General features: G+C 28.6%; 1 protein-coding gene across 1 annotated transcript; it reads right to left on the bottom strand.

The window, feature by feature from the left end:
* Positions 1–5,304: 5,304 nt before the first annotated feature.
* On the bottom strand, positions 5,305–26,633 carry LOC129985137 (uncharacterized). The gene is made up of 5 exons (XM_056095054.1): positions 26,557–26,633; positions 19,264–19,324; positions 11,808–11,990; positions 7,951–8,097; positions 5,305–5,676 (listed from the first exon to the last, which is right to left on the bottom strand). Exons 2-5 carry the CDS (start codon positions 19,282–19,284, stop codon positions 5,515–5,517), a joined length of 513 nt encoding a protein of 170 aa, XP_055951029.1. The 5' UTR covers positions 19,285–19,324; positions 26,557–26,633; the 3' UTR covers positions 5,305–5,514.
* Between the last annotated feature and the right edge of the window lie 669 nt (positions 26,634–27,302).

The following is a 27,302-nucleotide window of genomic DNA, read 5'->3' as shown; positions in this document are numbered from 1 at the left end:
TCAGCTAATTTTAGGAATTCGACATATTTAACTCTAATTTTTGTCAGATTTACTTAGTACTAAATAAATTATTATTTGAAGTAGATTGAATAATATCTGAAATATAGACTCAATAGCATCCGAAGTAGCAATTGATTATTTTTCCAAGACATTAAAAGGGCCAGTTTATTCTCATTAATCAAAAATGTCTTTTTTTTTTTTCTTTTTTTGTTTGAGATTTGTAAATGTCAAATTCTTTTTTATGAAAGTTATCTTAAAGACTGATTCCACATTCTATGCATACTCCCTAAAAACTTTACGAATTCTATCAACAAGACTCCAAATAACACGATCACGGGCAATAACGCCCTTTGCAATATTCTTGTAGTGTTTCTAAGACTGCATAATGGGTGCTTACTACAACCAGGGCATCTTTTGAAACTTTAACTCTGTTGTGAATACACAATACCGTTTTCTTGCTATGTTATTATCACGTTTGGAAGAAAATGTTTATAGAGAATCTTAATGAAAACAAGGCCAATATTCTCTCACCTTGGTGAAACAGTTGGGAGTTCTTCACTCAAAAACTGATGGTTCTGGAAAATGCATTAATTATGGCCCTATCTCTTATAGGAATTGAAATCTGATATTCTCGTATAGAATACGATATGACATCATGTTTTGTAGGAGAGCCATACAATCCTGAGGTGCTCACAGGTTAATCTCTCTGGAGTTTCTTTGTTCGTATGCCAAATAAGATTTCAGATTCAGTGTGCTGACAGTTCTATTACTGACATTTCATTGGAAATTTACTGTCTGTTGCTTTACTAATTTTTACAAATGTTGTTTTTTGTATATATCTTGGTTTTGTTTTTATTGCTTGTGCTTCAAGTTTTTGAAATAATAGAGAATAAAGCGCCATTTTCATTATCCAGCTAGTACATTAACCGAAAGATTTTCGTAACAATAACTTTCCTTTCTAATCAATCAGTGACACATTTCTAAACCAACTGGAACATGTGCGAAATGAGGTTTATATTTTCACCGATATTTGGTGCCCTATCTGAATTCCCATAGTTAAACTTTTAATATTTCAACGCTTCCAATATTTTCATGAACAGGTATTCAAAGCAGTCGCTCTTACAATGCTTGCAAAAAAAATAGATTCTGTATTTTAATTCAGAGGAATTTGTTTAGAATCCGAAACACAAACAAGCGAAAACCTGTTCGCAGTCTCGCCAATCAATTTTTCTAAGTAAAGGGGAAAAAAACTTGAAGCTTACATTGCGAAATTTTTTCATTGTCTTTTCTTTCTGAGAAATTAAATGTCTCCACCACAGATTGAATTTCTCAAAGATTACTTCGAATTCGAGGAAGGGTTTTATTAAGTATAATAAATAATAAACTCAAACAGCTTTTTCGTTTAGGTGTATTATTTTCTAAAGATTTGTGTCGTTAAAATGGCTCGACGAAGTAGGATTGCAATTTCTAAAAAATAAAATATTATAAGAATAGAGCTTTTCTCATTATCTTCACACCTGGGAGACATCTACTATCAGAATAAAGGATTTATCCTTATTGAGAGTTTTTAATTTATTAATGTTTACAGGATGGTGTGTATTTATAAATTGGCTGATGGATCCGGAAGCTCGTATAGTTAAAAATCATTTAAAATGTTCTATAGAGCAGACCAATGACACTAGAGTTATCAAATTCAACAAGTGTTTTTTTTCCTAGGATAATAGGCTGTCACTACGAAAGGATTTTTTTAGAAAAGATTTTGTTAGATTTTTAATTAAAAATCATCGAAATCGGATCACATTATTTCAAGTACATTATTTTTACGCTACTTTAAAAATAAAAAAAAATATCTTTTCAATAATATCTTTATTCATGTTCAGTTTTATTGCCTAAAGTTGAAACAAATTATATACTTTGTAAGCATATTTTACAAAAATAATTTTCATCATTTTTGTTATTGGATTTATACACAAGCATATTAAGACTCTATTGCATTTTTATATTCTCGAATACGTAGCATAGAGAGAGTATAGTAAACATCAAAAAATTCGAACTCAAAATTTTGAAGAATCTCCGCGTTTTAAACTTCCCAGATTTCGGAAAACACATTTTTGAAAAATGCCCGTCTGTCTGTTTGTCTCTACCAAAGATAACTTAAAAATGGTCTGAGCTAGACGGATGAAATTTGATATCCAATCTTTACACCGAATTTGGTGATTTTTGTTACAAAACGAAGTGAGATATATAGATAAAAATCATTTGTTGTTGTTTTTTATGGCACTTGCCACTGACAAACCCGCTGTTAAGAAGATTGGAGCAATTGAAGCAATTTAAGCCTGAGAGAAAGCGTCTCTTGTTTTTATAGCAGCGCCAACTAGGGCCAAGAGTACGACTTCGCTACTCACGCATCAACCATTCGCTTGCATAACCCCTTTTTACAGGAGGTAAAGGTACCTGTTTTCACAGATAGAACAACGGAAGACCAACCATACCCAAACCGGGACTCGAACACGGGACGCCCAGATCACGGGGAAGACGCGCTACCCCTTTTTTCCAGGACACCGGCTGAAAGAAAGTACACAGATTTAATACCTATGGTATAGATACCTGGCAAATGTTGAGCCAAATTCAAGTACGTGTTGACTGTATGTCGATCTGTACCCTTAGAAGCATGCAAACGTGATAAACATGAATGATTAATTACATGTGCGGCTGAGAAAAAGTATATAAAACACAAATTCCAATTTTGTTGTTGTTGTTTATAATGGCACTTGCCATGGACAAGTTCGCTGACGAAGTCAGCGATTTTAAACCAAGGGAGCGTCTCTTGTATTAGAAGCGCCAACTAGGGCCAAGAGTACGTTTTAGCTACTCACGCATCACATTCGCCCTTTTTATAGGGGGGCATATTCACACATCTCACAGATAGAACATATGAAGAACAACCATGCCCGAACCGGGACTCGAATCCAGAACGGACAGGTCACGGGGAAGACGCACTATCCCTATGCCAGGACGCCGGCAATTCCTTTTTTGGATACTAATAACGCATACAAGAGATAAATCGCCAAATAACTCGCCAAGAATAAAACCATAAATTCAGTAAAAATGCTAAATTTGAGCCAAAAGTTGCCATGTAACGCGCTTTTTGGCATTACTATTAGAGAATATGCGAGAAAGTTTTGGGGAGACCTAACAGTTTATTCCTGCATGTTATTGTAACTGTAATTGAGATTTCATTTTTAAAAATGATTACGAACGAATGAAATCTAAATGGCGATGGCTCAAATTAAAAGTTCCAACCTTCAATAAAAATTTTATATTTTTCTTCGGATGAACAAAAGCACTTCAAAAAAAAAAGGAAAAAATCTCTTTTCAATTTTCCTGTATATTTTAATCCAAAGATGGTTCTTATAATGAACTTGAAAGTAATTTTGCCAGTTTTTCATTCAATCAAACGTTCTTGAGTGCCGTAGATAAAAAAGTTCCAAAATTACTTTTTCTCTAAATTCACTTTTTTTTTTTTTTTTTTTTTTTTTTTTTGTCCCAACGGATATTTTTTTTTGAGCACGATGGCGTCTGTGTTATGAAACTTCAGAATACCTAATTTGAGGAAACTGGTTTTTTATATCATACAAAAGATATTTAATGATAGCAATTTTATTGTTGTGTTATTTGTTCCCTGATCCGACTGAGGACAACTGAAAGGAGAAAACGAAGAAATACGAATTTTCATTCCTGTGAATTATCGCTTTTGAATGAGAATGAATCGTCTATGAAAATAATAAAGAAAATTTCATGCAGTTTTAAATAATAATTTATGGATACATGGCACTGCAATACAATTAACGTCTTGTTTCTTAACTCATGAACAAAATATGAATCTATCACCGCTACTCAGGAATTGCTGTACCGTCCAGGTGTAGATCCTAAATTTCTAAAGCCCTGGTAACATTCTCAATTTGTCCCTGTGGATTTCTTTTTACTCCCCAATTTGAATTCCACATTGAATTACAATATTTGAAAAAAAGTGAAAATGCATCGAAAAAGCTCTTTAATATTGGACGCATTTTAAAGAGAAAGTAGATGAAGGAGGCATTAATATTTGCTTACGATTCTATAACATCATAGGATCTGCCATATTAATCTCATGGTAGGAAAGAGAGTTTCAGAGATTCTTAATGTATGATATGTCAATATATTCTAACCTTGGTTTTGGAAAATACATAATGGCCGTGCGCCTATTAAGAGCTGAGATCTAGAGAATTTTCTGGAGAATTCCACGTAATGCTAGAAATTTATAGATATTCGAAGTGCTAGAACCAGTTAACTTCTCTCTATAAGTGTGAACGGATTGTTATATGATAGTTATTTTCTAATGGTTTAAGCTCTAAAAATGATATTCTTTGTGTGAATCTTTTCTGAATTTTCTTATTTTGCTTTGTGTTTTCTGGAATGGAAAAAAGCGTTATTTTTCATTATGAAGTTATTGCAATCAAATCCATGGATGATTTTTGTAGCAATATATTCTCTTAGATAGTATTGATTGATTTTAAAAGTGTGCTTTGTTAGACAGTTATATATATAAGAGTGTCATTAAAGTTCGTAGTCAATTTAAAGTAATTATAGTTTTCTAAGTGACGAAAAAAGTAATGAAAAGACATATAATTCATTTATTTATCTTGTTCTTTTTATTGTTAGAAAGTTATTTCTAAAAAATTTCATTTCACTAGTGATCAACAGCTTCACTAAAAATGAAGCTACAGCTTCGAATAAAAAATTTCCTTTTCTCATCTATCGATTGAAAACCTTCCACTATTCAAAAAAGAAGGCTTAAAACTCATTATAATAAAACACCATATAATGAATCCATAAGCAAATGGATAAAATTTTATTTGCAACAAAAAAAAAAACACCACATAATGTATCCATATGCAGATGGGTAAAATTTTATTCGCAAAAAAAAAAAAACATCGCATGATGCATTCATATGCAGATGGATAAAATTTTATTTGAAACAAAAAAAAAAAACCGCATAATGAATCCGTATGCAGATGGATAAAATTTTATTTGCAACAAAAAAAAAACCACCACATAATGTATCCATATGCAGATGGATAAAATTTTATTTGCAACAAAAAAAAAACCCACCATATAATGAATCCATATGCAGATGGATAAAATTTTATTTGCAACAAAAAAAAAACCACATAATGAATCTGTATGCAGATGAATAAAATTTTATTTGCAACAAAAAAATAAATAAAAAAAACCCACACAAGGAATTTATAGGCAGATGGATAAAATTTTATTTGCAACAAAAAACACATCACATAATGCATCCATATACAGATGGATAAAAGTTTGTTTGCAACAAAATGAAAAATGTAGATTTTACAAAAAAATGTACAACTCAATATTCATGAAAGAAATGAACAACCAAAATTACCATAGAATGCTGGCTTGTTAGCACCAAAACGTTTTCACACGACAATGAAGAATCAAAACATGATCTTATTCTGTCGGCGGAATGCGAATGGAGCGCAAGTCAGCTATCTCAGAAACAAGCATGACGAGATACATGCGATCGCAAATGACGTGGAACCAATCGGGTGCCAAGGGTGCGAGGATGCTTGATGAGCTCTTGGATTTTAAATACAGGTGCATCCTGTACTTCTTTAAGGAAGAAAAAGAAAAAACTGTCATGATTCATCTAAAAACATAGAATTAATATAGAAAAAAGTAATATGATGATGATAATATACTACTAATAATAAAGATGATAATAATAAATATAATGATAATATACTTCTAATAAAGATGAATGATAGATGGGTTGTGTTTATTTTGGAACTCTATAGGCCAAACCGTTACATCTAGAGCTACCAAACTTGGCACATGTATACTTTGGAGAGTGAGAATATACACTTCGAAGAGAGATATCTTGGAATTTGAGTTTTATTAAAAGTAAGAACCATTATGGAGTTTTCATGCGAATTATTGCAACTTAAACTTTAAATATATGTATATATCCATTAATGTTATGTATATATCCGTTGTATATGTATATATCCATTAAATACATATTAAATATATGTATATATTGCTTCCTTTTAAACTTTAAATATATGTATATATTTAATGGCACCAATTTTTTACCTATAACTATTTATGTTTTCAATTAATTTTTATAAAATATTTTAAGCTTATTTTTTTAACAAAAATTTCCATTGTTGGATATCAAAATCTAAAGATTTGGTTCGCTTTTCCCTATTGAGTAGATTTCAAAATAAAGCATGCTTTTAATAAAAATTTTGAAATTTTATTGAAGATGAATTCAAGGTTTAAGTTCATAATCAAGCAAGGACAAAACTTTTTTAAAGTTGCGACCATTTTTAAACATTTCTGCTCTGATATATTTGGATGTATAAAAGTATAAATTAGGGATGTGCATTTCAGAATAAACAAAACAGAGTAAGGTTTTTAAAGTTGTAGTAAAATCAAAATTTAAAGTTTAAAAATGTTTTTTTGTGGTAACCGTTAAGTCCCAGTTAATAAACATGTAAATTTATAACTGAATAAAACTTATACTTTTTAACTATTTAGGGAATATAGTTATTGAATCAAATTATGTGAAGTGAAATGTTTTACGGCAGTTTCTCCAACTGAAAGTACATGTCCAACTCTAATGATTTAAAAATAAACTAATGGATCAGATAGGGTGAATATCCTGGATATATAAAAGACATGTATTTTCAGACAGTAAATATATATATTTTTTTAAAGAAATAATTGATGATTTCTATGAAAAAAACTAATATTGGATGATACTGGATTTGGAAGTAAAGATTAAAAGACAAGAAATAATAAATATTTTTAAAAGGCCTATCTCTCTTTCAAGAGATATGGCTTTTATCATTGTATTTAATAATAGAAAATATATTTATGTGAATACTGTGGACATCAAAACAAAAATCATAAAAGTAGGATGCTAAAAACTGAAGAAAATTAAGACATTGATAAGTACTATAATAAACTTTAAGCATCTAGTGTAGAAAAATTATAAATATGATTAAAGTTATACATATTTCTATCCGTGGTCCCCGCTTTTGTGATTTTTATTTAAATTATAGACTTTTAATTGAAAAAATATTTACTTGTTTGTACGTTATAAAAATATATTTATGCTTTCTCTAAAATGAAATGCATGCATTGTGACCGTTAAAAAAGTCTATCTCGTAATTTTGGCGAATTTTTGTTTTAGACTTCCCAAATGAGAAAACAACATTTTTGCAATTATTTCTATCAGTGGATAGGATAAATTAAAACTGCTTGGAACTAGACACATGAAATTCGATACATAGTCCTAACATCAAATTTTTAAATAAAATTTGCTATTGGAACTAATTTTATTGTCTATTGTCAAAATATGTCTAATAACAACTTCAAAAGGCAAAGGGAAATATGGATAAAATTTGGTATACAGTTTCAAAATTTAAAATGTACATCCAATTCAAATATTAAACAAATCCGTCATTGAGTTAAATGTCTATTGTTCTTTATATCCTGCAAACTCGATCATTTAAAAATGTAAGAATTCAGATAAATGAAAATGATCTTGTTGCTGAAATTGTAGTTATGTGTCAAATGTTGATTGTATACTTCAATACACTATGAAGCACAAAACATTCATGTGAGAGACTCCGAAAATAAAAATTTGAGCAAACATGGCATTTTGTCCTATATCTGCAATTTTTAAACCGGAGGATAAGGAATTACACATTATTAAAAAGCATTAGAGGTAGATTTCGGCGTGTCCAATTCTGCTGGTTTGAAAAAGCTCTCTATATTTATCATTAAATTTGTAAGTTCCATTTATTGCTTCAGGAATGTGATTTTGTTAAGCATAAAATAACAAATACAGCAAGGAAGTTGTAAAACAGGTCTCACCGGATCTTTGGAAAACGCAATAGCGCCAGTCGATCCTTTGCGTCTCAGATACAACACCACTTCATGGTACAAAGCAGCGGCACGTTGTTCCGTTTCTTCATCAGTGTCACCGTATGGTTGAACGGTTAACACACATTTGCCGCTCTTCTGCAAAAGATACGCAGTTAACATTTTTATTCGTATAATAGAATAGAAGAAAAAAATGTTGATGTGAAAATATTGATGCTTATAAAATGAAATATTATTTGATATCATTTTGAAATCTGATAATATAAATATGAACTTCTATTTGAAATGTCAGTTTTTTACTTTTCCGTATATGAGGCATAGAGGAAATATTGCGATCGTCAATTGAAATTTTTGGGGAATCTCCAAGTTTCAGACCTCAATGAATTAGATAAACATATTTTTGGTATTATGTCTGTTTGTACGTGAACACGATAACTTGAGAAAATTCTGAGCTAGCCGGGTGAAATTTTGCATATGGATTAATGATCAATTTTGCATATTTCTATCAAAGTTTGATCGAAATCCATTTACAGGAAGTCTATCTGTCTACCTATTCGATTATAACTAAAATCGATAACTCCAAATTGCAAAGCAAAATCCGCATACCAAATAAAATTTAGTATACAGGTTTAGCATCTAATTAAATAGATTATTATAAATCTGGAAGAAATCTGTCAAAAGGTTGACCGTTTGTCTGTCTGTACTTCCGCATGCATGTAAACACAATGATTTAAAAGAAATTCTTCATGCCATCTTTTGACTACAGTTGAGTTACGTGTCAAATTTTGATTTCATTCGGTCAGCAAAAAAAAAGGGCATTCAAAATACATCTTCGCACGATAGATTCAATAAAAATGTCAGATTCAATCCAAAGAACTGTATTTCGTAAGTATTGCTCACTAATACCATGCAAAGCATTTATGTCCTTAATTTTATGCTGGGGACCTTAATTGGAGAGCATGAAAGAAAGTTTTAAGGAGACCACTCCAATGGGCCTAAATTTTATATCTTACTGACGACGCTTATGGCGTTCGCTAACCATATTAATAATATTAAAGTAAATAAATCAGTCAGTTTTGATGAACTACACTGCATAAAGAAAGTAGAAGGACATTCGTTTTCTGTAAATTTCCTTTTATATTTTTATCCTGACTAATAGATTCCTATTTAGGTTTTATTTATTAACGTTTTCTTTATTTTCATGTAAAAATGAAATAGCTACCACTATTTATAATTAGAAAGATGATAAAATATGATTTACTGCGAGTAAAAAAAAAGCGTCAAAACCCATCAATTGTTCCAGTTATATTTCATCCTTATTTTGTTTCCATCCTGTTAATACCGTAAACATTTCTTTTAGTTCTTGATCATACCTCAATCGCTGGGCTCCGGTGCATAGCATCCGCCACACCCCCTAGATGGCCGGCCCTGGCTGCACGTCCGCCCCAATACAGTTTCTGATTTTATTAAAAATCCAAACAGAAACGGAATAAGGAAGAAGACTGTTGGGCATAAAAAGTTAACGCCCCGTGTTGAAAGAAAACTTGCTCATGAGTATAAAAAGAGTAGTGGAAGTGTTGCAAAAGCTCGAAATCAAGCAGGACTTCATGTGTCCAAGCAAACTGTATACAACTACATCCAAAGGTCCAAAAGATTCGTTTTCAAAAAACGGAGGCATCATCCAAAGTGGAAACAATTGCAAATTAATAAGCGTTTGACTTGGGCTATGGATCACTTGTCATGGACCACAGAATAGACTTCTGTGATATTTTCAGATGAAAAAAAAAAGTTTAACTTAGATGGTCCAGATGGTTATCAATATTACTGGCATTGTCTGAAAAATGCAGAACAACATTATTCAACTGGGCAAATGGGAGGAGAAAGTTTGATGGTCTGGTTAGCGTTTGGTTTTGGGGGAAGAACAAATTTGGTCTTTCTCAATGGTAGGCAGAAGCATACAGACTACATTAATATTCCGAATTCTGAACTCCTTCTTTACAGCTCCGAATTTGGAGAAGAACAGTGGATGTTTCAATAAGATAGAGCCTCAATCCACATCACCAATGGAGATAAAAATAGGTTCGCTGCAAATAATGTACAAGTTTTACTATGGTCAGCTAAACGCTCCAACCTGAATATAGTAGAAAATATCTGGACAATGCTTGTGTGTCGACTATACGCTGGTGGGAAGCAGTTTGAATCGCTCTCTGATATTCGAATAGCATTAAATACCACATAGAATAACTTTTGTCAAACAGAAATCCAGTTCTTGTATTATTCACTTCCAAACAGAATATTCGAAGTGATAAAAAGCTAATGGAAAGATTATTCCTTATTAAAACCGCTTATATTTTGTTCTTTTTATAACTGTCCTTCTACTTTTTTTACACGGTTTCAAATGAAAGAAACCACTTTTGTTGTCATTTATATTTTATTTTTGAATATGGTAATGATACTAATATTTTTTCTATGGATGATCTAAAAAATAATTCTTATAAAAATAATTGCATTAAAAAAAATCCTTATCTTTTAAAAAAAATCTATTGTCCTAGTTTTTTACACAGTGTACTTCTAATCATGAAAAAAGAAAATACAATTTTAAATTAAATTTAATCAATAAAATAGAAATATTCTGACTTATTATCAAAGCCTGCGATTGCAAAAATCGGTTCAAAGGGAAAACAAAAGCTTTATTTTGCAGTATTTCTCGAAACTTTTGGATGATGTTGGGCGATGATGCGACCATTGAAGAGGACAGAGTTTTTCATATGAAATATATATATATGTATATAAAATTGCATGCCGACAAAATAATTGTGATTGGAGAATTTTAGCGTAATTTTTTCTTTTAGGAAAAAATAAAGTGAAATAATGTTCTTTTAAAAGTGAAAGATTGAGCGAAGAAGACGCCTATTGATAACATATCGAAAGGTCATTTGTCTCACATTTCAATGTGAATAAAAAAAAATTAGTTAAATCGGACCAACATTGGAGGTTGGGGGATTGGTTCCTTAATTTTCCTTATTATTTTAGATGTATATACAGATATTAAATTTGGAATGCTATTTGCCTAAGTTACCCATTTAAAATTTTAAATATTATGACTAGTTACTTATTGTACTTAGAAAATAATATTTGATTAAGAATTTTAAAATATTGATAAAAAATACATTATAATTAAATAACTTGTAATGATAAATGATTTCATTTTTTGAAGTTTTATAAATATTTTTAATTCGCACGACTTTCTAAATAATTTTAAATATTGAATATTCAGCAATCTGGCGAAAAGAAAAGCATAATTTTCATTTAATAGATATTCAGTTATGAGACCGAATTCGGGATCGGACTTAACGAAGATGATGCATGTAATTTATGAGGGATTTAGTACATTGCCAAAATAAACAAGCAATAAACTTAATAAAAATAGCTTTTCAAAAGCACATCAATTCGTTAACTACAAACTTTAATGCATTGTAATTTATAATTCGTTATTGTAAATGCTATGAAATCTTGTAATAAGTTTTTCTCAGCTGCATTTACCAGGTGGTGCCACTCATGAAGAATAAAATTTTAATTAAATTAAAAGATAAATTATTAAGTATGTTCTGAAAATATAGAAATAATATACTGTAAATAGTATACAGGTATAGCAAATTAGAACACTCTAGGATATGATGATAATGAAAACAACTTTAACACAGAATTCCAAATATGAAGCAAATCAAGTTAAATAAAATGTATAAAAACAACAAAAGAGTAACAAAAATTGTTCAAATGGAATAAATTCTTTCCAACCCTTTTGATAATACTGTTTTTATACCCACGTTCTTTCTGTGTTCTGTTACCTCGAAGTTGAAGTCCTCGCTCATGGTACTTTTCATCCTCATAGTCAGGACAATGGAAGAGTAGGGAAAGAGCTTGGGCAAGGCGTTTATAGCCGTTTTCAGATCACCAGACACATAAGTCAGTTTCACCTTTATACGCACGTTCTTTATGACTAGGTCGCCGATCCACACAATCGGGAACTTCTGGAGCAACAAAATGATCAGATTTATTTTTCATTACATTGAATTTTTCAAAATGATATTCATATCTTAAAGTAATTCTGCATTTCTAGAACTGTACAACTCTACTAATAATAAAAACGAATATATGTGTCTGTTGGCACTCTTCAAGACATACCATTGAATTTAGGGTCATCAAATTTTTTGCAAATATGCTTTGAAAATGTACTTATCAGAGGAATTTATTTTCCTTTCAAATTTTGATCAAAAACTAGGCAAAATTCTGACATTTTTCTTTTATAACTACTGGAAATGTTATTACACAAAAAGGATTCTTACAAGATCAAACAATGGTCGTAAAATTCTAAAAATTACCCTAAAAACAGTTTTACAAAATCAAACTTTTACGTAATCTTTGTAACAATACTTTCTATTGCTGTAATAGAATTTAAACCATTTTCGTTGTTTCTACAAATAATTAATCGCAACATTTTCTTCTGTTGTTCAAATCTATAATAAATAAGTATACTTGGTTTTCTTTATTATTTATTAACAACGCTGTAATGAAGTTTTGGTATCTAATTTTATTTTATAGATTTTCGTGTAATTTATAAATGAAAAAAAAAATGGAAATGCAATGAAAAAAAAAATAGAAGCGTATTTGTTTCAGTTTAGAGAACGATGTTCCCAAACTAAAAAAGCATCATTAATTTTCATTGCCAGTTAATTTCAACACTTTTAAAGTATAGCTAACGACTTGGAATGTAATATCAATATTATAGTATAATTAAAAATAATATTATATCTTTTTATGAAAAGATGTATTCATAAAAGTTGATTGATACGACTAAATTAATCTGATCAGTACTTAGTGTCTTCAGCGATTATTTAAATGTTATTATTATTTCGGCCAAATTTGAAGGAATACATTTTATTGAAACAGAAAAAGAAAGAAGTAAATTTAATTTTGGTTTTTAAAAATCTGTATTTTTTCTTTCCAGTATATACATATATATCTCTCTATTATCAGAAAATTTTATTTTTAGAAATAACTGATTTGGTTTTTGATAATTGATAAAAAAATTATTGTTAACAATTCATGTAATTTGAAAGATTTTAATTTATTTTTAGTAATGAATGCATTTGTAATTTCTTATTACTCGCATAGTTACATAATTATATGGTGAGTGACCGATTCGAGGTGATCCCATATGAATTTTGGTGATTTGTAAGGGGAGCGAATAGAAGATATAACCACGACCTGCTAGATTTAGGCCTGACAACTCGTCATTCTAGTTATCTTTTGATACTTTTTAAGTATCAAAGATAGGGATTTAATAGATTTTAAGGGGGGAGTGGACTTCGAAATAAGCAAAAATAGACGGAAACATGAAATTTTATTTTTATCGTTTCATCGCCAAAATATATGTTGTAGCACCTCTTTTTCGCCTTGACCAGAGAGCGCCCCCTTGTGGCGTTTTACAAAAGACAAGAAATTGAACGGGAGACCTGCATCCTGAGGTCGACTTTTTTCCCCAAATGTGCAACCCTTGCGCTAACGCCGAATGCTTTCGGCTGTAAACGGTGGAATCCCTCCACCATATTGTTTTCTTTAACGTAATTTTCTATGTGTGTTTGTAAATTTTGTAGTGTAGCTGTGTTTGTGTAGATTAAAAATATTATATTTAAAACCAGGCAGTTCATTAGAAAATCACAACACACTCACTATAATGTTTATATTCAATTAAAATAGTGTCATAAAATGCTTCTTTCAACAAAATAAATATTTAAAGTACCTAAAGGGGAAAAAATATCTTTTCATGACTTTTTTCAAAATGTTATTGTAATTAGATTGAAATATCTTTGAAATGCTACAGGTGTTTTAATTTTTGAAGAAATTAAATAGAATTGGTAATAAAGATTTCGGTTAAATATTAAAAGACAATAGGGTACGCATTTTATATTTCGAATTTTTTTTAGATAGTTAAAAGTCAATCTAAATTCGGAAAACATAAAAGTTCCTATGAAAATTCAGTAAATGTGCATAAAAATATGTATAAAAAATTAAAATTTAATTTGAATTACAAAATCATACAGTTTTGCTCTAATAAATTTATATCGAGTAATTAAGAAAAATAATTAAAAAATTAAAAATCAAGTCGTCCGAAATATTTTGAAAATTTTTAAAAATTATATATTTTTCACTTTTTTATTAAAAAAAATTATATAATTCGTTTTAAAATTATTTTAGGAAATTTGATGTATTTATATTTGAATACATATGCATAAAAAGTTTCATAACCCTAAATAAATAATTCGTAAAATGTCCTATTAGAGTCCACCGTCTCCTTAAATTAATCTAAAAGTTAATTAGCATGCTAATGAACATACTCATTTATTACAATAAAATGAACATTGAAGAACTAGGTAAAAATCGTGAAGTAAATGTGTGTAAAAGACAGTTAATTTTTTCATGTGACGATTACATCAACAAACTTGATTTATGCCATATAAATTGATAATTTATGGACAAAATAAACATAACAAGTGTTAAGCAATGAAAATATGATAGCTTAACTCAATTTGAAATTTAAATCAAGGTGTTGAGGGAACGAATGAATAATTAAACACATAAAAGTTTTAATTGAAATTAAACACATCCCAGCCTGAACTTGAGGATTAATAAAATCATAAACATCTTTAATTATTAGAATCATCAAATCTCCCGTCGATTGAATTTATTTTCATAACTTAGAAACAAAGCGAATCAATTTCTCCTCCTTTTCTCCAGATCTTCGGCAACTTAGAACAACAACAGTTTCCAGAATATATTGAAGCTCTCTAATCATTATCTTGTTTTCGAAAATCTCTGCTTTTGAGAATTTGAGCAAATATTATAAAAGAAAATTTTCAAAGAAATAAAGAATAATTTTAACGAGTTTCTCTTTACATAGAATCTCATTATTTCCATGGTAATACGAGACGATATTCTGTCTTTGTGTGGTTTTGGGGAGCTAACCGGGAGGAAAGTAATTATGTTGGAGAAAGGGTAGGAAGCTCTCATGTTTCACCAATTATAGAGACATGGGAGCAAAACATCCACTTACATTTCATTTCCATTGTTGGAGTGATTCATCCTACGAACACTATCTTTGAAATGATTTTCACCGATGTTTTTGAAAAATTTTGTTGTTCATAAATTAATGGATAGAGAATTTTGTGTAACCTGACTCTGCAGTAAGCTTTTCATTTCCACTTTATTTCACAATATATACTTTTTTGTTAATAATCTGCACAGTAATCTGCATTTGACTTATTCCATTAAATTCATATTTTTCAGTCTCATCAAATAATGAGAAGAAATTTGAAATAATTGCTTTCCATATTAATAACTAGCCGCTTTTGGCGACCAGCCGGTTCGCCAATCTTAATGTTCGTTAAAATTTTAATAATTAAATATTTTATGCAATTCCTACTTTAATAGCTTCTTCATCAAAATATTTTAAAACTTCAAATTTTGATAGACATATAATTCACTCATAATATTATAAAGGCCTTCAGTCACAACGTAATATGTATCTCTCTCATTTTCTGTTAGCTCCCGTAGAATTTATGCTTTAAATTAAAGTGGAAAGGATTAATTTGCAATTAATATAATAATATTTTTTACTGAAGCGAAGAATTTTTTTATAATATGATTATTGAAAACAGAGTCAATGAGCGTTTAAACTTTATGGGCACTAAAGAATATCTTTCTTAATTTATGCAATATCTCAAGAATTTGTCAACAAAATTTTTTCAAATTCATCATGAGCAGGTCTATTAATCAACAATGTTTAATTTTAAATGCATCAAACACTAAGAAAATAAACAGAATCGTTTAAAATAATCGGTCAAAAACAGGTAAAAAAATTACTTAAAAAAACGATGAACTTAAACTAACATAAATACAATTTAATTACAAAAGCATTATTTAGAAATTGTATATCAGAAATTGATATTTTTCTCAATTAAGGGTAAGAATTATCTGGGTTTTATAGAGATAAATAAAAAGTTGCTTTTTGAATTATTTTGTTAATTTGAAAGATAAAGGTTTTTCTTAATGAATTGTTTCTTTTTATGAATCTTTACTGCAATGAAAATAATATTAATAATATATTTAGATTATTCACTTACCTCTAAATAATAATCCTATTTTTTAGAGCAATTATAAACAAAAAAGATTTGAAAACAATTAATCACAGTACTTTGCTTTCGAAGCAATTCACAGAATATAAGCACTTTATGAGCAGCGACTACGCATATGATTAAAAATAAGGGAATTCCCGGTTAATTCAAGGGCACACACGCACGGTGGCACAGCCAACATCATTAAAAAAAAAAGCAAACTAAACAACGACGTTGAGCCGCAACAGTTTCACAACACATAAAGAATAAATATATGGCGATACAAAACATTCCCAATTCCTGTTGTTACATGTTACAAATTATTAGATTTTAAAAGCGATTTTTTGCAAGCGTATAATTAACAATTTTTATTTAAGTAACATTAAATTAAAAAACTAAGTACTTTAAATTTTGGTCCCCCCTGACCCAGGCGCCCTTGTGCGGTGAACAATTTTGCCACCCTCACGCGGCGGCCCTATACAGAGCACACCCGAGAATCCGGTTAGCGACTATCCGGCCAAGTTTCCTTTTATAATAATTAAATGAGGAAAGCAAGGCAACAATGGCAACATTGCAAAGCATTGGAAACGGGCTGAAATGCAGAAACAGTCATTTATTAAGGATTTGTTTAAAAACTAAAAATTGTGTGCTTTGACTCTTATCTTAGGGTTACCTTTTCATACGTATGTAATCATTTATCAATAAAAAATAAAATCAGTTTGAATCAATTTTTTAAGAATTAGGCTTAAGATTTAAACTAATGTTTTGTTTATGTTTCCTGCATTTAACTTTGGCATTACAGAATTCATGCTAAAATGTGAAGAGTTTATATCCTTTAACTTACTTTTTCTCTAATAAATTCTTGAAACGTGCAGTGCAATATATAAGCATATATAAACTAATAGTACAGAGCCTTCTATTTTAATTCGACATTTTACCAACTGCTTCTACGATTCACCTGGCCGCGGACACGTTCACATCCTACATGGCTTGAGATAAATTAAGGCCTTAGTACTCAATAAGAAGTGAAAAAACAATAATGAGTTTTGTTATAAAAACTTTGAATTCTGGCGTTGGCAGGTAAAAAAAAAATGAATTTGCAGAACTCCGGCCTATCCGGTTTGCCCTTCCACCACATTAGGCCGGATATTCGGGAATGTAATGTAATCATCTGCTCCTTAAATTTTTCTCGCGCTATTTCATAACTGATCTTCTTAATCTAATTAACGACTAAATTTATTGAAAATAGAAATCTAAAAAAATTGAATTAAATTAAGAGAATGGCAAGGAAATTATTAATTGCTAAAAATTTATTTATTATTTGAATGTTTGAAAAACAAAAATTGCAAATGAATAATTAGTTCTAGAGCGATAAAACGTAAACATCTTTCACAATATCTGCAAATGACTTCAACGACAGCGACCTGCCTGATTAGACATGAAAGGCTTCTCTTTTCAAAGTATGAATCTCAATCCACTTCTTTCAACAACATCTGGTAAAGTGAAAGAAAGATAAACATTATCCGCGTAGGAAGGAAACCTTATTTCCCAACCAGCAAAAAGATGAATCCTTAAAATAACTCTATATAAAACAGTTTTAAGGTAATATTCGGAAACAGACTCAAGGCAACGAGATGAATCCTTAAAATAACTCTATATAAAGCAGTTTTATTATATATAAAGCAGTAATATTCGGAAACAGACTCAAGGTTATTTAATTTCTGCCCTATTCCTGATTCCTATATTTATATAGCTAGTTAAAAAAATTTTTAAAAAAATCGAAATCAGAAACGTGAGTTTGCTTCTGAAACAATAGCACAGCAGATTTAAGGTATGAAACCGATATTTTGTTATTTGTACTGTCCAGATATATTCAGGACCCCATTAAATTTTTTGGAGAACTGAAAAAACGCGAACTTATCTTCTCCAACCTTTCAAACCAAATATTTTTTATCGATTTTAATTTAATCTGTATAAGTAATTTCGAGAAGAAAATTTTGATTGATTGAAATAGTAAAATGCTTAAATACAGACAATTTCTAAAAAGTTGGTTTCGATATACCGGATATAAAAAAAAATGCGAAAACAAAATTTAAAAGTAATTTTAAACAAAACAGTAAAAAAAAAAAAAAAATCAAAATTTTTATGGCGACTTTTATTAATTAATATAATTTCGAACTAGTTATTAATGTTTAATAATAGGTTTGAATATTTTTAAACTATTAAAGTAATACATTTTTTAAATTACAAAATAACATGATATAAAATTTGCAAATAGTAATTAATTGGTAATGTTGCAAGAATAATGTGCCGTACTTAATTTAAACAATACTTGATTTTAATTTAAATAAATTCGACAGCATATCCTTTGTAATTAAATGAAGGCACAAACATGACTTAAAAGATATTGCAAAGAAAAAAAATGAATATTCGAAGTTGTGGGACAATTAAATAATTACCAATTTAATAATCCAGTCTTGATATACTTTTTGAAAGTTAAAAGATTAAAATTCTCGAATTGTTCTTATTAAACTCAAAAATGGCAGATATTTGATATAAAAAATTTTTAACACTTTACTATTTAACTTTATTGGTTTCATGTTCGTAAAGATGAAATTTTATGATAGATTTTTTTTCCCTGTCAATCTTGATGTTCTAGTTCTGAAATTTTTTTATTCCTATGTGTTTTTGATAACTATTCAATATATTTAAAATTTTAGAACTTAATAATTAATTAATCCCATAAACGTTGTTCTACCTGGTGCTGAATTTGAAAAACAAATTTATCTTAAAATCTCATAATATTTATGGTAATGAAAAAAAAATTAAAAAGTAGGAAATAATTCAAATTAATGTTTTTGTCTCTATTAAAATTAGGTTTTAAAAACCTTTTTATTTTACTTTCCTTGTTTTCAATACAATTGGAGTGCGATGAATATTACAGATTCCTACTAATGTAAGAAAAAAGTTAATTTCACGCGCAAAATTTAAGGTTTATGTGGTACAATGTAATCATGAATTGTGTATTCAAAATTCTGTTCAAATGCCATTGAAAATTTTTAAATCGCCAAATAAGGTTGCGCACGCACCATTTATTTCCATTTAGAAAATAATAATAATCTATTCTTACCTCAATGTTCCGTCCAGCCATTTCAAAAGCAATTACTGTCGATGAACAGTAAATGTATCACCTAAATAAATAAAAAAAATATATGAGAATTACATTTCTTTTGGAATATTAGTATAGATTTCTATTTTTTAAAATCTTTTTTCATCTGTTAACAAAATAAATTGTGAAGTTATTTTTTAATTAAAAACCATTCTGAATTCCTGAAATAATACAAAAGAGTACGAATTATTGAAAAATACCAACAATTGGCTATCATCATATTTTCCAATCTCCAAATTATTTTTGAGTCATTATGCAAGAAATTTACCTAAAGGCAAGTAAGAAGTAATAAATTGCCTCTTTCATATTTATGCTTGTTAATTAATGCGATCATTATTCAGTTATAAGAAAAATTAATACACATCTATAAAAAGTAGATTTAAATCTATTGAAATAAAAATAAAAATTATATACTTTGTAGAATTATAATCATTTTCATTTTTCAAGAAATCACTGAAGAAATAATATTATTATTCGTATTGAATTATACCTTTAAATTATTTGTAAATTCTTCACAAAGACCACACAAAACTAATTTTTCTTGAATTAAATGTCATTTCATATAAAAACAAACAAAAAAAAAATGATTTTCTAGAAAATGTCAACAAAATTTTCAAATTTAACTTTAACAAAAAAAAAAAAAGAAAAAAAAAGCTGTCTACATTAAAGGAAGTTTTCAAACGATTTCAGAAAATTATTTTCTGTATGCACGAGCTGCAAAGATAAGTTAACTAATAATTTCATCATTTTTCTCTCTTTCAAAATAATCTTTTAATTAAGAAAAAATTAATTAATCTTCTGTAATTCTATGCATGATTTTTAAATTATTATTTAACTCTTTAATTATAAATTTTGTTTTCATGCTTGTTAACTTTTGACAAAGGCATCAAGAGTGTAAGTACAGTAGATCACTTGAAAACAATTACGAAAAGACACAGACAGCTGTTAAATTCAAATCAATCGTTTATTTAGCTAATTTTTTCAGCTGCGCTTACAAAATCAAAGGGAAGTAACAGACATGAAGTTAAAAATGATTGGATAGAATAAGCTAAAAGAAAGTAATTGATTGCTTCAGTATATCATCAGCAATTTTTTTCTGCATTCTTACATGAGTACGGAGTCCAAGAAAAATAATCGAACTTTTTTTATTTTTTTTCCAGTAACGATGGCAGTTATTTTTGTTTTAAATATATGCTGACTTTAGTTTCTGCAGGGATTTGCGTTATTTTACATTACTCAAAATGATGAACCTGAAGTTGATAAAACAAAAAAAAATTATTATACCTTATACACATTTCATGAAGTTTGTATCCAATTTAACAAAACTCCTACAAGATATTTCATACCGAAAACTGAAAATTTTCAATTTTTGAAGATATTTCATCCCAAAAAGGAATGCATTCTTCATTTTAATTTTTTCGAAAGTGGACAGTTACCTAAATATACTATATCTAAATATATAATATAATAATAAATAATAATTTAAATATATAATATAATAAATAATAATATAAATATATAATATAATAAATAATAACATATATTTACAAAAAAAATAATAAACACTGAGATTTGTTTTCTTTACATTTTACAATCTTTTAAAATCAGAATTCTTTTTAAATAATCTAAATTTTGAGATCTTATATCTTAGTTAAAAATTTGAAATTTTTTTATATAAACCCTCTATTATAGGTATATTATATTGCTTTAAAAATGACAGGTTTGAGATTTGTTTTTCCACAAGTAAAGTTAGAGGCCCTTCAAAATCAAATAAAAATGCATTGTTAGTAAAAAAAAAAAAATTTTTTTGTTTTATTTTTTATAGAATTGGGGGAAAAAAACAATATCATTTTTTAACATTTGTTTTCGCAGGTGTTCAAATGAAGTAGCCAAATGTCAGACAGTTGCCCGCAAAAGGTTTGAAGTTTATTTTTAGTATTCTAATTTTTGTTAATGAAATTTATTTTTCTAATGAATGATCGAAGTTTCAGATTTTTAATGTGTTAAATGTTTCAAATCTATCAATCTGAAATAAATATTTCATTTGAAATTTACAATAGAACTTTTGACATGAATCTCGGATTTTTAATAGGAAAACGACTTTTGTCTATCAAATAAAATTGATATATACAGTGGCTCAAACAAGTGAGAATGCACCTTACTTTTACTTGATAAATCCGACTTTCAATATAAATAACACATTATCGAGAAGAAGAAACATGTTTTTATTTTTACCCATAACAAATGGTTTATTTTAGAGTAAAAATAAAGAAAAATCAAGGAAAAACTTCTAAATTAAAAAATTTCAGAAGCATTTTAAATAAACATACTCAGATTTTTGCCTCAAAAAATTGAGAGTACACCAATGAAATTTTTGCATTATCTCGCATAGAAAAAAAGTGTCACTGTTAAGTTGCATGTCTTTCGGCTCCTATAATGGCCATGGTACCGATTCGACAAATTTTCGGCGGTATCTGAAGATATTTTATCCCATTCTTCTTGCAACACTTGTTTTAAATAGGTTTTGATTTTAATTTTGTGTTTTTGAACAACTTTTTCCAGTATGGCCCACGAACATTTTATGTCATTGATGACGGGTTACTGTGGTGGTGTGTGTAACTGCTGTTTACAATGAAAAAGACATCATATTTTGACGTTACGTGCATTCTGTTTGGGATCGTTGTCCTGCTGGAAAATGGAATTTCCGTCTAAACCCAAATTTTTAGAACTTTAGATTGCTGCGACCATATGGTTCTTCCAGCTTGCTGCAGAAACTTCTCAAATCATAGACAAAAGTGTAAGAGTTGAAACTGTGCGAAATGCTATTAGACTAGCCGGATATAAAAGTCGCATTGTTAGAGAGAAACCGTTCATCAGCTTGCAAATTCTGATAACGAATTTAAAGTTTGCAAAAACACATTAATTGAAGACCAGTAACATTTGAAAGAAAGTTATATTTAGTAATGAAAGAAAACTCAACATTTCTGGCAATGACAGCCATTTCATGGAGAAAGCCTAATACTGCTCTGGATCCAAAAAATTTTTGTCCTACAGGTAAACATGGTGATGACTAAGTCATCATTTCAGGTTGCATGGCTTCATCCAGGGTAGGAAATTTAATTCTTATAGATGGCATTATAAACCATATGGTTTACTTGGATATACTTCGCAGCAATCTAAAGGAAAGTGCTAAAAATTTGGATTTAGATGGAAATTTCATTTTCCATTAGGACAACGACCCCAAACTGAATGCTCATAACGTGAAAATAAGGTGTATTTTCATTGTAAACAGCAGTTACACACACTACCACATCAATGCCATAAAATATTCGTGGGCCATACTCTAAAAAGTGGTAAAAAAAACAAAATTAGAAACAAAACCTATTTGAAACAAGTGTTGCTAATAGAATGGGATAAAATATCTTCTTATACCGCCAAAAATTGGTCGAATCGGTACCATGACGCTTAGGGGCCATTATAGGAGTCAAAAGACATGCAACCTAACAGTGACACTTTGTTTCTATGCAAGATATTGCAAAAATTTCATTTGTGTACTCTCAATTTTTTGAGGCAAAAATCTGAGCATGTTTATTTAAAATGCTTCTGAATTTTTTTAATTTAGAAGTTTTCCCTTGATTTTTCTTTATTTCTACTCTAAAATAAACCATTTGTTATGGGTAAAAATTAAAAAAACATGTTTGCTCTTCTCGGTCATGTGTTATCTATATTGAAAGTCGGATTTATCAAATAAAAGTTAGGTGTACTCTCAATTTTTTGAGCCACTGTATAAAGAAAAAAAATCAAGTATAAAAACTTCATTACGCCTTTCAATTTAAAGAAATCTATGAATTTAGTTCAAAATTTAAACAAATATAAATTTTAAAAGGAATTTTTAAAAAATCATTCAATTATTCTTACTGCAATAGAAAATCGTGGAAGTCATTCATGAGATAAGTTAACGTTATAGCTTCAGTTTGGAGAATTCCGCGGCTTTCGTATTTTAATAACGAATATAATAAAAAATGGAAATCTTTTAGTTCGTGAAGAATTCTTGAAAAGACAGGATGACTGTAATGAGCTTCGTATATGACATAGAAAACAGGAAGGAAAATGAAAAAATCCCATAAAAAAATTATGAAATAGAAGCACAACTTAATAAAGGATAGAAAGCCAGACAGTAAATGAAGAGCTAGCAATAAAATATGAACTTTCGATTAATATGGTATTAAAATTTTTAATAAGGATTATTAATTAATTAATAATGATTAATAATTTAAAATTATGATTAATTTTTTAAATAATGATTTGATTTTTTAAACAACGATTTCATGCAAAATTGATAAAATTCTGCAATTTTGGTATAAAGACCGCAATTTATTCCGTCCGTTATCGCTTTATACTTTTGAATTATCATTTTCGCAAGCAAATTCACAAACAAACATCATTCCTAAAATGCATTTTTAAATTCTAAGATGCACTTTTGAAACCTAAAAGTTCTCAAAATATTGAGATAGAATTTTCTGATAATTGTATTTCTTAAAAGCTGTAATTTAGAAAATAAAAAATTTAGAAAAGTAGAAAAAAACTAGCTATTCTGTTATTTAACTTGAATTCTCAACATTCAATAATGGAAACGAAATTTTTTTTAATTCTTTGGTACACACTGAATCAACAAATACTGATAAATAAAATTTATTGATATTTATTGAAGTTGTTTGTTATAAAAATATCGAAAGATTTGTAATTTGCTTTTCGAAATCATTACTAAATTCCTCTTCAGTTTAACCCTGAGTTACAGTTTACAAACACAAGAGATCTAGGAATGAATGCATTCCTTTTAAAAAAAAAATAACCTGGAAAACATGATTAGATATCGTCTGACTGGAAATTGATTTTTTTTAATCAAGAAGAGACAGTCATATTCATTCATTCTCAAAAGCAGTAAATGAGGTCGATTTAAAATAATTTGATTCATTTTTTAAGAAAAGATTTTATTTCCAGCACTTTCTTTTTCTAAGATATTTAATTCTTTGACAAATGTTTGGTGGCACTAATATTGCTGAATTTCAATATTACTATGTTCTTTACTGATTGTTTTAAAATCATATATTTGCAGTCACTTCTTTTTACTTCTTATGGCTAACGGATGAAGTGGTTTATATTTGGAATATAAAAATGAAGAATTCATAAAAAGTCAATGGCTTTAAATAAGCAAGTAACAATTTATGATTTTTTTATAGACACCAGCGAGAAAAAATTTTCAATAAAAATAAAATATTTTTCAATCATTAAAAGTTTACAGTCTTAGTTTTGAAAAAGATTTCATTATTTATTTATTTGTTTTAATATTTAAGTTATTACCGACATTGGTGGTTTTTATTCGATATTCATAGCATGGTAAAAACATCATTGCAAACGATTTATTTATTTATATAATTTCCACTGATTTTTTAGATTAAAAATGGCATCATTCTGAATTAAAAGTATAATTATCGTTAAGAACCATTCTGTGAATTGTGACTCATTCGAAAAATTTTAGAAGTCACTTATTTAATCTGATTTCCGAAAAATAAAAAAATTGAAGTCGATTTTTTTTAATATTTACCAACAGGTCTAATCAATAATACTAGAAACTAGAAAATTTGAATAATATTTTTTAAAAAGACATTGAAACTTTTTGTCACCAAGAAATTGAAATATTTCTCTTTAAATTTTATTGATTAACATTGAACTTTTTTTTCAAGAAATCAATAGAAAATACAGTTCAAAGAATATGGAAAAGTAAGTTAAATTTTCATTTCAAGCTTATAGACCAATACTTTTTTTAATTATAATGTGTATAGATAATTCTCTGAATTATATGGTGTAAACAAGTGTAAACTTTCATTTTATTTCCATGATTCAGAAAGTATCTAGAGAAATATTATTTCAGAAGGAGTAATTTTAATGAATACTTAATGGCCATGTGACTTTGTAACGTTTGGTTTCACAATATTTGAGAAATGAAAGTCACGAAATATCTGTTATTATTTTTATAAATAATTGAATTCCTTTAATATTTACTGAATGATGTTTTTGTGTTAAAGCTGTTATAATTTTATCAGTTTTCGTTCTATTTTTGTTTTAACATCATGGTTATTATTTATTTCAACTAATTTTATATATGCCCTAAGTGACTTAGTCTGTAAATCATGGGCATCTTATTTATTATTTTAAGGCTATTTTTTTTATTTAGAACCCACTATCTTAATAGAAGATAATATTTAATTTTCATATAAATATCTTCGGTGTACAGTTAAAAGTGACTAAGTAAAAAAGGAGGTAATGGATGAATTCTTATTGTTTAGAAATACCTTTAACAATTCAAGTCTTGTAACAAAGTAATTTGTGTTTATCATTATTTGCCAAGCATATATTGGATTAGTATACAAAATGTGTTTATACCAGAGTTCCAAGTTCAAATAAAATAGAAATACTGAACATGAAAATGAAGTAGGACTAAAACTTCTTCACTTGTAGCAACCATTTTGGCCTGATTATGCCTGCCATTTTGGCCTAATTACCTTTATGCCTGATTTTTTAAGAAAATCTTTTTAATTATGTCCCATTTTTTTAGAAAATCTTTTTCAATTCTTTCAAAGTCGGAATATAAATTAAACAAAATCCTGGTTATTAAAGTTAAATAGAAATTCAAATACAATCAACTATTTAAGAAATTTAATGATATTTTAAAACTAAGACTTTAATTCTTAACCATTTTGCTCACAAATATACAAACCCCTAATATCTTTTCTGTGTAATTTTAAGAAACTAATAAATTTCTATGTAATTTTAAGAAACTCTAATAAATTTCTGATCTAATAAATTACAGAAAATATACAAAGTTGTTCCCAATGGATCAGTACAAAGCAATGCAAGGAAATTTTCTTGGTAAAACAACAATCTATTTATTTCAGGAATCTATACAGTTTTTTTTTTTAATTTAAATAGCCATTTTTCATAAATTCGTCATATTAAAACATTAGTGATCCCTTAATAAAAAGAATGACTGGAAGTATTTGATAATGAAGGGTTTTGCCAAAATTTCATTCAGACCTCTATGCGCGAAGAATTAAGTCTATAAATCTATTATTTATTTAAGTAAACTTTTAAATTTAAATAAACATTCACAATTTCATTTCGAACGCGAAACTTAATAGTAACATAAGCAACCACTTTGTAGACTGTTAGTTTTAAAATATAAAGGATACTCACTTGCCGAAATTCACCTTTCTTAAATGCTTCACTTTTTACTGACTTGAGCGATAAAATGCAAGACACAACTGCTTGCGAAAATCATCAGATTATCATTAAATAGAAGCGCCACCTAGCAATGAAATCGGTGAATACTTCTCATTGGCGGTAAAACAGAGAAGGTTTGGTGAAGAGAGGAGACCATTTTCTCGCTCCTCCCTTTTGACAACAGTTCTCATTTCGGCTCTCTGAAGGTCTTATGTGAACTTCATTTTTCTACTGGCAGCTGGCCCCGCCCCTAAACATAGACAAAAGGATGCCCCTTTAACTTTTTTTAAAAGTATATTTACTTCGTTGCAACATGAAAATCATTAGAATTCGATTTCGTGACTTATACTTTGTTATTTGATTTGCACATGTGAACAGGAAAAGAAATAATGAATCAATTTCGAAGCTTGTTTGGAAAAAAAAAATAAGTAAAGCATTATAGAAATAAAATTATACATCCTTGATTCCAACAGATATCAATAATTTCTGAAAGAATAACGAGAGTTATGCGTCTGTAATTGCAAATTTCGGTGATTCCAATTAGCATTAAATAAGTCTGATATCAATTCTGTATGTGATAATTTATCGTTCTTCTTTGCAAGCGATGCAAAACTGAATTATTTCTAATCATCTAATAATATCAAGTAAAGGAAAAAAAGGGTATTTCTGCATTTAAAGCAATGGCTAAACTTTGGATTATGAAAAATTTCCAAACCAAT

Source organism: Argiope bruennichi, chromosome 9 (genome assembly GCF_947563725.1).
Source record: "Argiope bruennichi chromosome 9, qqArgBrue1.1, whole genome shotgun sequence".
In the NCBI taxonomy this organism is placed as follows: Eukaryota; Metazoa; Arthropoda; class Arachnida; order Araneae; family Araneidae; genus Argiope; species Argiope bruennichi.
Note: the sequence above shows the minus strand (reverse complement) of the source record. Positions and strands in the feature narration are given on the sequence as shown.

Excerpts from the sequence above, each read along its gene's own strand:
- LOC129985137 (XM_056095054.1), bottom strand. The coding sequence starts at position 19,284 with ATGGCTGGACGGAACATTGAG. Across the intron at positions 8,098-11,807 it reads GCGAGGACTTCAACTTCGAG|AAGAGCGGCAAATGTGTGTT; the intron begins GTAACAGAACAC and ends TATCTTTTGCAG. Across the intron at positions 5,677-7,950 it reads TTGCGTTTTCCAAAGATCCG|AAGTACAGGATGCACCTGTA; the intron begins GTGAGACCTGTT and ends TCTTCCTTAAAG.